This window comes from Polypterus senegalus, chromosome 5, assembly GCF_016835505.1.
Source record: "Polypterus senegalus isolate Bchr_013 chromosome 5, ASM1683550v1, whole genome shotgun sequence".
Lineage (NCBI taxonomy): Eukaryota > Metazoa > Chordata > Cladistia > Polypteriformes > Polypteridae > Polypterus > Polypterus senegalus.
In genome coordinates, this window is record NC_053158.1 from 121,994,739 (window position 1) to 122,006,928 (window position 12,190).

Genomic DNA, 12,190 nt, shown 5'->3' on the forward strand with positions numbered 1-12,190 from the left:
ACACAAAACAGAGAAAAATCCAACCTTTAATTGAAGAACATTTATTCATTGGGAAATAAATCCCACATTAAGAAATAAGTTTGATAAGTTTAAGAAATGGCACCCCTGCTGTTAATATTTTGTACAACCCCCTTTTGCCAGCAAGACAGGACTTAATCTTCTCCTATAACATTTCACAAGGTTGGAGAATACAGAGACATGGATTTTTGACCATTCCTCTTTGCACAATCTTTCTAGATCGTCCAGTGTCCTGGGACCTCTCCTCTTCGGCTCACCCCACTGGTTTTCAATGGGTTTGAGGTCTGGGGACTGAGACGGCCATGGGAAGAGCTTGATTTTGTGTCTGCTGAGCCATTTTTGTGTAGATTGTGCCATGTGTTTAGTGTCATTATCCTGCTGGAAGACCCAATTACGACCCATCTTCAGCTTTCTGGCAGAGGCCTCCATATTTTGATTTAAAATGTCCTGGTATTTTAAGGATTTCATGATGCCATACCCCTAACAAGGTTCCCAGGGCCTTTGGAACAGAAACAGCCATACAGTACCACATATCCTCCACTATATCCACTTTTCCGCATACTCATTCTTGGATTTACGCCAGACCCACTTAGAATGTTTGTTTCCAAAAATCTCAATTTTAGTTTAATCTGATGAAAGCACACGGTCCAAGTTGAAGACCCAGCACTGCTTAGCAAACTCCAGACATTTACATTTGTGATTCTAGGTGAGAAAAGACTTTTTCCTTGCATGTCTCCCAAACAGCTTGTTGTCATGGAGATAGCATCTTGTGATTGTCATGGAGACTTTGTGACCCCCAAGATACCATTCTTTGGTGCAGTTCTCTAACAGTGAGCTTTGGAGAATTTTTTACTTCTCTTACCATCCTCCTCCTTGTGAGTGGTGGCAAGATAAACATGGGTCCTCGTCCAGCCTTGGTTGTCACTGTTCCTGTAGTTTTACTCTTCTTTATTATTCCTCTGACTGTAGATACAGGTGGGTTTAGGCAAGTACCTATTTTCTTGTAGCCATTACCTGACTTTTGAAGGTCAACACACATCTGCCTTACTTCAATCAATCAATCAACATTTATTTATATAGCACATATTCATAAAAAAAAATGTAGCTCAAAGTGCTTTACAAAATGAATAGAAAAATAGAAGACACAATAAAAAATAAACATAAGTCAACATTAATTAACATAGAATAAGTAAGGTCCGATGGCCAGGGTGGACAGAAAAAACAAAAAAAAATCCAAAAGCTGGAGAAAAAAAACAAAATCTGTAGGGGTTCCAGACCACAAGACCGCCCAGTCCCCTCTGGGCAATCTATTTAACATAAGTCAAACAGTCCTCTTTGTATTTAGGGTTTTCATGGAAGGACCTGATGATGATGGTCACGTAGACTTCTGGCTTTCAGTCCATCAATGTTGGTGCATCATGATGCTTTGAGTAGGTGGTGGTGGCGCAGGCCGCCACCACAAAGAAACCGGAAAAGAAACAGAAGAGAGAGTTGGGGTCAGTGCAGTTTTAGAGCCACTATGAATAGTTATTGTGATGAATTGAACATACAGAGTATCAGTATTAAGTTAAAGTGAAGTTAGGAGAAGGCCATGTTAAAGTAATGTATTTTCAGCAGTGTTTTAAAGTGCTCTACTGTACTAGCCTGGCGAATTCCTATTGGCAGGCTATTCCAGATTTTAGGTGCATATCAGCAGAAGGCCGCCTCACCACTTCTTTTAAGTTTAGCTTTTGGAATTATAAGGAGACACTCATTTGAAGATCTAAGGTTACGATTTGGAATATAATGTGTCAGGCATTCCGATATACAGTATATAAGATGGAGCGCGAATGAATGAATGAATGAATGGCATGTTCTCTTGTATTTCCCATGTTGAAGAGTGGCTAAGAGCAATAGGACTCTGTCACGTCCTATTTATACCCCAGGGACAAAAGAAGTCATTAATTACTACTTAAGTTTCAATTTACTCTGGTCACCTTTAAAAAAATAAACTAGAAATTACAAAAATGCTTCACTTACATTTATTTTATAGGAATTATTAGGGGTGCCAATAATTGTGGCACACATGATTTCATGTAAAAAAAAATATTTCTTAAATATACATACACAGTGCATCCGGAAAGTATTCACAGCGCATCACTTTTTCCACATTTTCTTATGTTACAGCCTTATTCTAAAATGGATAAAATTAATATTTTTCCTCAGAATTCTACACACAACACCCCATAATGACAACGTGAAAAAAGTTTACTTGAGGTTTTTGCAAATTTATTAAAAATAAAAAAGCTGAGAAATCACATGTACATAAGTATTCACAGCCTTTGCTCAATACTTTGTTGATGTACCTTTGGCAGCAATTACAGCCTCAAGTCTTTTTGAATATGATGCCACAAGGTTGGCACACCTATCCTTGGCCAGTTTCGCCCATTCCTCTTTGCAGCACCTCTCAAGCTCCATCAGGTTGGATGGGAAGCGTCAGTGCACAGCCATTTTAAGATCTCTCCAGAGATGTTCAATCGGATTCAAGTCTGGGCTCTGGCTGGGCCACTCAAGGACTTTCACAGAGTTGTCCTGAAGCCACTCCTTTGATATCTGGGCTGTGTGCTTAGGGTCGTTGTCCTGCTGAAAGATGAACAGTTGCCCCAGTCTGAGGTCAAGAGCGCTCTGGAGCAGGTTTTCATCCAGGATTTCTCTGTACCTTGCTGTAGTCATCTTTCCCTTTATCCTGACTAGTCTCCCAGTTCCTGCCGCTGAAAAACATCCCCACAGCATGATGCTGCCACCACCATGCTTCACTGTAGGGGTGATATTGGCCTGGTGATGAGTGGTGCCTGGTTTCCTCCAAACGTGACACCTGGCATTCACACCAAAGAGTTCAATCTTTGTCTCATCAGACCAGAGCATTTTGTTTCTCATGGTCTGAGAGTCCTTCAGGTGCTTTTTGGCCAAATCCAGGTGGGCTGCCATGTGCCTTTTACTAAGGAAAGGCTTCCATCTGGCCACTCTTACCATACAGGCCCGATTGGTGGATTGCTGAAGAAATGGATGTCCTTCTGGAAGGTTCTCCTCTCTCCACAGAGGACCTCTGGAGCTCTGACAGAGTGACCTTCGGGTTCTTGGTCACCTCCCTGACTAAGGCCCTTCTCCCCCGATCGCTTAGTTTAGATGGCCGGCCAGCTCTAGGCAGAGTCCTGGTGGTTTCAAACTTCTTCCACTTACGGATGATGGAGGCCACTGTGCTCATTGGGACCTTCAAAGCAGCAGAAATTTTACTGTAACCTTCCCCAGATTTGTTCCTCGAGACAATCCTGTCTTGGAGGTTTACAGACAATTCCTTTGACTTCATGCTTGGTTTGTGCTCTGACATGAACTGTCAACTGTGGGACCTTATATAGAGAGGTGTGTGCCTTTCCAAATCATGTCCAATTAACTGAATTTACCACAGGTGGACTCCAATTAAGCTGCAGAAACATCTCAAGGATGATCAGGGGAAACAGGATGCACCTGAGCTCAATTTTGAGCTTCATGGCAAAGGCTGTGAATACTTATGTGCATGTGATTTCTCAGTTTTTTTTATTTTTAATAATTTTGCAAAAGTCTCAAGTAAACTTTTTTCACGTTGTCATTATGGAGTGTTGTCAGTAGAATTCTGAGGAAAAAAATTAATGTAATCCATTTTGGAATAAGGCTGTAACATAACAAAATGTGGAAAAAGAGATGTGCTGTGAATACTTTCCGGATGCACTGTATCATGTCTACATTTTGTCAATTATTACTAAAACATGAAAAACGTTTCTGTTTTAACAATGTGTTTACATAGATTGTTGTAGGCACGAAACACACATGAAATGTATGTATTCCAAGTGACGATATATTATTTACCCTGTACAACTCCAGGCAACTCGCTCCAAATAAACACTGAGCACTGAGAACCTTCTTTGCAAATTGAGCTGCGGCAGTGGTGGGGGGATGGCATAGCAGGTTGCTTGTGCTGATTGACATATTTACGACACAAAAGATGCTGATAAAGAGGTGCGAATGAATTTAAGGATGGCTGGGATTACAAGTTTTTTCGTATGCAATACTGGAATGGCTTCAGAATCTGGAACTCAGACTCCTTAAGTGGCCCAGACATTGAAAGCGGCAAGTCTGAATAGGTTTCATAGAGTTACTATTGTTGTCATGACCCACATAGGAGAGGTGTTTGGGAGAGAGACAGTCTCCTGTACTGTACATGAAGGTGCACTTCTTGCAGCTTAGAAGCTGTCCTGTCTGGACAGCGGACGAGTCTCCTCCTGTTGCTGATCAAGTTGATGAAGGTCCCTGGTTTATGACTGGCTGGCAGTGTTTAGCTGTGGCACTGGAGAGCATTTAAGTAGTAAATTGCACTGAAGAGTAAATACTTTTAGAAAATACTAAATATATTTTTTGGCACTTCTTTTTAATTGTTTTTTTTTTCTTTTTCAGAAATGCATCGACATACTGATAGAGAAGGAATATTTGGAACGTGTTGATGGGGAAAAAGATACTTACAGCTATTTGGCTTAAATTTGGTTATTTTATTTTTTATTTTAGTTTTTTTTCTCCTTTTTTTTTTTTTTAAAGTGTCTAAGTAATACAAGTCATTCCTTATGACACTTGGCCAATGTTGAGATTGACAGCACAGAATGGAAACAAAATGGGAATGCATACTGAACCTCTGTTGCAGCGATTCAGCTGCATAGCTGAAACCTTCCCTGAAACTCGGAGACTGAGATAACCTACCAGCCCGTGTCCTAACTTCACAGCTGAACTGCTCAGGATCAATATATACATTTTGATATGTAAATATGGACACAGACCTCTAACCTTGTCTAGAAACATAAGTGAATTTAAGCCTTCTGTGTGGGGGGTGCATGCTACTGCCTATCTGCATTAAAACAGCCATTAAAATAAAATATATGCTCCAAACAGCAGTTGCATTTTAAGGAAAGAGAAATTAAAATACAATTAAACAAAACACTTTAATTTATTGAACAGGATGTTGGCAGCACTTTTCAGAAAGCATATTGGAAGTTTGAATGGGCCCTTAGATGTGTAATCAGCATTGTTATTTGCTAGAAGAAAACCATTTGTATAGTGTGGTTCATTTTTTAATGTGTGAGACAATAAAAATTAAAGATTTCTTTATGTGTTGTGTTTGACTTTCATTCTTTAATTTTAAAGTATGTCTGAAATTCTGGAAACAGTGGAACTCCCTCCAGAATCTTGGGTTCCAGTCCCACTGTTACACCTTCCTGAGCTTACAGTACATGGCTTTTCTGTGGATACCCTGCTTTCCTCCTGCCTCACTGACATATTTGTACTCCGTTGTTTAGTAGCTCTAAATTATGTTTGAGGGCCTTTGGCCCTCAATGGGCTCACATTCCATCAAGGGATTGCCACCTAGTGCATGAAACTCCTGGGGTAAAGTCTTGTCACATATTGAAGTTAGAAGGCTTTGAAGAATTAGGATATTTTTTGATTCTTGTTCTGCATTTTTTTAACCAGAATAGAGAGTGATGGTCAACAATTTGAGAAATTTGGCTCAAATCTGTCATTTTTATCTCTTATCACCACTATTTTATTTTTTTCATTTATAAAACAGTCTTGTTATTTGAAATTATTAATAGGCAGCAATTTCTGGAAGGCATTTAATAATTTCCTTTTGCCTCTTACATTTTTTTTTTTTTTTTACTTTAGACCCATTCTACTGTAATGTATTGCTATAGTATAGACATTTGTGCTGTGCTGTAGTTATCTGTGTAGTGTTGTCTTTGCTGAGATCTACCTACCAGAAAAGTAACATCAAAAACTTTTTATTTAGTTCCTGGAGCTCCACTGTAAAAAATAGCTATAAAAGAAAGACACCTAGAATGGCATCATCTTAACTTTACTCCAAGTTGTCGTGTGGTTCTAAAGTACAGTGAGTCTTGGTGGGAGCTATTAGTAATTTTTTATTTTGCAGTAGCTACATTACCTGTCAAAATCAACTAATAGGAAATATTTGAAAAATTTTAATTTCTTTTGCCTTGCATGTGTCCAAAATATATCCTCGTGTAGCTCAGCCTCTCTTGATTGCTGCTTTCTGTTTCAATTGCATTCTTTTAAAGCTTGCTTCTCAGACACTGTCATTTCAAGACACCTTGCTCACCTCCTGTCTGCTTTTTGACTGCCACCAACGGTAGCCAGGCCTTCATTACCTGCTGAAAAAATACGACGTACTGCGTCGTCATCCCTAGCACACACATGCAGACAGTATCAATTTATTATATAGTAGAAGATTATTGTTGTGTGCCATAAGGAGCATCATAAAGAAGTCTGGTCACTATAAAATGTGTATCTGAAACTAAGCAAAAACCAAATTAAGCCCATAAACTGATCTTGGTTGACAAAATAAAAAGGAAGACATTTATGAATAGTATGACCTGTGTGTTAAAATTATTTCAAGTAAGCCTACCCGTCTAATGCCCTGCATGTATTGCAGCTTTAATTAATGTATTCTCTTCATAAAAAACAAATTAACAATGTCTTGTGATACTATTGAGGTTTAAATCAAGGATCAATATGCATTGTTACTGGTTTTAGATCTATTGACTATTTAAAGGAGTTGTTTGACATCTTTTTAAGTGGCTTAGATGGACAATATTTTACAGTCTGCTGCTTTTGTTTTTAATATGGCCTGCTTGCTTTTCACTTGCCTTGTTTTCTATGAACTAAGGATGCTGTGTTTTTTAGGAAAACAAGCTTTTGTTTTGGGACATGGTGACTTTACTGGACCTTCTGGCTAACTAAACGCCCAACAAGTTTCTGCAACCAGTCAAGGCCCTTAAACATAAAGAAAACTAAGTAAACTTGCATGCTAGGGCATAAACACTTCAAACATTTTTAAATGGCATTTAAATTGTATTTTAAGACTTATGAATATTATTGATGATCAAGTTGAAAGCAAGCTGCATTGTGTTAGCTAAGATTGAGCTATACAGGAGTTTAAGAGTTGACTATCAAAACAGATTTTTGCATTCAGCTCCAGCAGCTTAGTCCTTATCAGCACAGCTGCCTTTGATTTTAGTCTTACTGGTGTAACAAGCAATTATTAATTGAACAGTTTGGTTTCTCATATGTGGGTCACCCTGGTTCCAACTAAATGATGAGGACTGATCAATTAATAGGCATCCATTTTTTATTAGATCAAGAGTAAGAATGTGAAAATGTAAAACATGATCAAAGGATGGTTATCTCCAGGCCACGCGGCAAGCACAATCTTTGAGTCTTAATGATTGTTATGAAAAGGTTGATGATTGTTAGGGGAAAGGCGAGGTAATTTTTATGAAAACAGGTACGGCACAAGGTCATTATTTCGAAGATAACATGTAAAGTGGATGACGAGTAATATGTATGAAATGGGGATGTTTTGTGATTAGAACTGAAATAAAAATGAACTGCGCCCAAACCACTGGGCTCATTTCATGAACTGAGATGGCTTTATGTGCTGTGCAATTGTTTCCTATGCTATGCAATAAAGTCTGAATTCCGAGTGCCTTTCTGCTCATTTTTTACTAATGATTTCTCCACAGCAATACACATTCTGCATGCATCAGGTTAGTTACTGGATGTTAGTCTTTGAATGAATAAACTACATCGGTAATAGAACAATTGTTCCTTGTTCATTCATTTATTTTCTAACTTGCTCATCTAGTTTTATGGTTACTAAGGTGTTTGTTCTGTTTAAGTCCTTGGCTGTTTGTCTGCTAGTCAGTGGATCTTAACAAAATTACACTAATTAACATCATTATTAAAATACAAATTATACTTCATATTTTTCTGACATTTCTGTTAATTATGATTTGAGCACTTTCATTTAAATTTCTTGCAAATCAAACTTCTGGAACATGTATAATTCCAGTTGTTATTCATGGACCAGTTATTGGACATGAGACAACATCATGAAGAATTGCATTATTGGAAATTCTTGAAAGTACTGATTATCTCTGGGTCTTTGTGTCAGAATTTATTTGGCAGTTTTGTGCAGATCAGCAAAATGGCTACAATTGCAGAAGGAGATTAAATTAATACAATGTGATGCCAATCAAGACACACTGGTGGACAAAACCTTGATAAGTTAAGATCATTCCCTGAACCTGTTGAATTATTGAAAAGTACTAAAATGACGTATTTTCCAATGTTCTACATCAGTTATACCCAGATAAATTCTGCCATTGCATTTCTAAAGTTAGTAAAAATGGGAGTATGTTTATAGTTTGATTTGAGTAACTGTTTTTTTTTTTTTTTTAACATTCCATCCTTTGAAAGCTATAGGTGGTACTAAAATTGATTAAAGCACGAGTAGGTGCAGCATTAAACAGTCTACCACTGTAACTTCCATATGAGGCCTAGTTTTAGCTGTGTGAGAAAGTTGTGAAAGTGGAGACAGCAACCCAACAGTTGTCAATCCCATCTGTTCAGAAGACCAAATGCAGTGGTTCATCCTTTTGGTAATGTTCATTGCTGAAGCTTGTGATCATTCAGTTCCCTGCACCCGTAAGGAAGTGTACCAAAAGATGTCTCAACTTGATCTCATTGAGGGCATAGTGAATGTATTTTTACTTTTAAAAGTCTCACCTTAACATTAAAAATACTTTAGTCATACCTATAATAAGTGTGAGATCACCTTTTTTTAATTAAATGCAAAATTAACTGAATATTAAGTTTGTTAATGTTTTTTTCTTTTTTTTCCCTCTGATGCCTACACACAAGACTCCTTAGTCTGCGTGTTTAATCCTCTGATCATATCTGATAGCCTTGGCAAAAGTAAGACAGGCACATTCAAGTTTGTGTATATGTACAATTTGCCCACTGTGTATGTATATACAATGATGAGCTAACATGTTACCATACCTGTAGAAAGTGAATGACAAAACTGCAGCATTTTGGGATCAGGGACATGTTAATTAGTAAGCTGATATTAGGTACTTGTAGTTGATGTGTTGAATGCAAAAGATACAGGCTTGTGAAAATCGTTTTGGCCAGATGATTGGATCAGAGCATTTCCAAAATGACAAGGCTTGTGGGCTGCTCATGGTCAACTGTGGTAAATACCAACCAACAGTGGTCTGAAAATGGATAACAGTCTAAGTCTCATTGCTACGAGTGGTCAATGAAGGGTTTCCCGTCTGGTATGAATCAACAGAAGGGTTACTGTGACACGAGTTGCAGATAGTTTTAATAATAGTTATGGGAGCAATGTGCACATACAGTACAACAAATCATTCTGTGTATTGAACTGTGTAGCAGCAGGCTAGTCAGAGTACTCTTGCTAACCTCATTCCATCATCTAAAGCCCCATATAATGGAAACTGGAACTTGAATAAATAGAAGCTGATCACCTGGGGCCTCATGCATAACACTGTGTGTAGAAGTCACACTAAAACGTAGTGTGCGGACAAAAGCGGAAATCCAGATGCATATATCTGTACGTTCACCAACTTCAACGTTCTTCCGCTCCATAAATCCCGGTCAGCGTGAAAAGTAACACTCGTGCATGTGCCTTCTGCCCCCCCTATCTCCTCCCAGAATTACGCCTCTTTGAATTTGCAAATCAATATAAATAGCCCTTAAGCTCAGCGTTCTGTGAAAAGGCAATGGCAAAAGCACCCATGTGGGGGGTTCAAAATAGAAGAATTTCAGCGAATACCAAGTGGAGGCAAGGAAAAACAAACTATTTGTTTTGGTCTAAACAGTGGTATAAACAACAAAAGGAAGTTGATCGAGTGACATGGAGTGTCAGAGAAACTCAAACGCTCAAGTTCACAAAGTTGCACAGTGCCCGAAATAAGAAAAGAAGTTGTCAGATATCAAAATCGCAGTGAAAAGGTGAGTCGTAGTCCATCATCTGGGTGTCATATGAAAGCTTATTAGGGTACAGAGAAAAGAAAAATAGGCAAACAGTGGGGAAAAAAACATGAAATGTCAACTTTAATCTCTAAATTTCCACTTTAATCATGTAGTTTATTTTGTCATTAAAGTAGAACATCATAAACTTCATCTTAAAATTGTTTAATTTACTAGTTTCTCAAATCCCATCGTAACTAAAGTAGCACGTTAAATGCTTTGTTTTGTATTTGATCTTCTATGTGCTCTATGTGTGTGAATCACTACGTGCTTCCAGGCTTTCTCTTCTTCTGACAGGACACAGAATCCATTACATTCGTGATATTACAGCGCTCTGAATCATTAAAATACTGAGCTGTATACTTGATATCATTTTCACGATGATAGGAGTTAAAGCATGTTATTAAACATGGGAACACGGTGGCGCAGTGATTGTTCATGCCTCACACAAAATGCTTGCTGCTCCGTGCACGACCTTCAATGAAATTATTTATTGCAGCAGTCTCTTTCAAACGTACTAACCTCCAATGTCCTTCCTTTTCTTTCTCCACACAATCAGCTCTGTAATAGACGTTAAGCCATCTGTAAGCTTAGAACGCAGATTCTTCAAAGCTTTTAAGTAACATTGAAATATCTTCATAGTACATGTTAAATTATTCTATCCATCTATCCTTCCCTTCCCAGCAAGAATACAGCGTGAGGCAGGAACAATCTGTGAACGGAGTGCCAGCTCCTCGCTAGCACTGCAGCAAAGTGAACATGTCCTCACATGTTTAATTATTAACAATATAGATTATTTAAATGAAGTTAAAGTTTTATCTGTATAATATAATCAACATATTTTGCTGCATTTCATCTTAAAAATATCGTCATCATATGTAAATACATACTTTATAAAGTGGCTCAGGTTGTGCAATATTATAACTGTATCGCAAGTTTACAGTGAGGTAATTGTACTTATAATTACAAAGCGTTCTACAAGGAGCAATTGATGGACTGATTGAGTGCGGTTTATAGTTCTTGGGTCGAAACTGTTTCTGAACCGCAAGGAAAGGCTCTGAAGAGCAATTCAATAGACAGCATGGCTGAGGTAGTGTGTGCTAGATGCTGTATACCAATAATTCTCTTTCCGATCAGCTGCTGTAGAGCTGTGATTCCCCACTCAGATACAGTGATATAAATACTCTGAAAGGTGCAGTGAGAGTAATATGGAAAAAGATGATCCGCTGTGGCAACCCCTAACGGGAGCAGCTGAAAGAAGAAGTAGTGAGAGTAACAACGCTAAAGCAGCTATGGTATTTGGAATAGTTTGACCATTCCGTGGACTATTATATTGTTACAGGTTAATTACAATCAGATGTATTAAACTAATAAACAGTATGCAGTTAATTTCAGTGTATTAATAAAGCTGCATCAGGGATGTGAATCTAAAAAAGAAAGGGAAACCACACTGGAGCAGTAGCACTGCTTTGACGCTGAGTGCCGCCAGTTTGCAAAACCGAGCAGAGAACTTGCGTATGCCAGGGTTGCAGCTACCGTGAAAATGTGCATGGCTTTACACCAAGTTTAGGTTTTGTACATCACGATTTCAACGTGGAAATGTTTGTACACAACATTTTTGTGCGTACGCACCATTTATACATGAGGCCCGTGGTCCTGTGAATCCCATTTTTGTAATATCCTGTGGACAGCTGTGTATGTGTCTTTCTTTCACCCAGGAAGGAAATTGCACCAGGATGCACTGTTTTTTGGAGAACACGTGCACCCCTTTCATGGCAATGGTATTCCCTGATGGAAATGGCATCTTTCAGGATGCTAATCCGCCCGGTTACCCTGCACAAATTGTTGAGGAATGGTTTGAGGAACACCATAAAGAGTTCAAAGTGTTGCTCTGGTCGCCAAATTCCCCAGATCTCAATCTAATTGAAAAGCTGTGGAATATGTTGGAACAATAAGTCTGATCATTGGTAGCTCCACCTCACAACTTGCAGGTTTTACAGGATCAGCTGCTAATGTCCTTGTGCCAGATAGCACAAGACATTTAGCGGTCTGGTGAGTCCACACTTCCATAGGCCGAAGCTGTTTTTGTGTTACATGGAGCAATTGCATATTAGGCAAGTAGTCATAATGTTTTAGCTCATCAGTGATATGTGTATGCACACACTGTATAATATAGAAGTTTTTAATTGTGGTAAAATGTTAAAAAATAAAAGGTAAGGATGATTCTTTTTCACTTGTTTTAAGCCCTTTTGCCAAATCCACA

General features: G+C 38.4%; 1 protein-coding gene across 1 annotated transcript in view; it reads left to right on the plus strand.

The window, feature by feature from the left end:
- The window catches only part of cul1b (cullin 1b), a 173,229-nt gene extending 168,042 nt beyond the window's left edge, over window positions 1–5,187 (plus strand). Inside the window, exon 22 of the mRNA XM_039753311.1 lies at window positions 4,486–5,187. Coding sequence (XP_039609245.1) covers window positions 4,486–4,566 — 81 coding nt within the window. The 3' untranslated portion in view covers window positions 4,567–5,187. The remainder of the gene's footprint in view (window positions 1–4,485) is intronic.
- The last annotated feature ends 7,003 nt before the right edge of the window (window positions 5,188–12,190 follow it).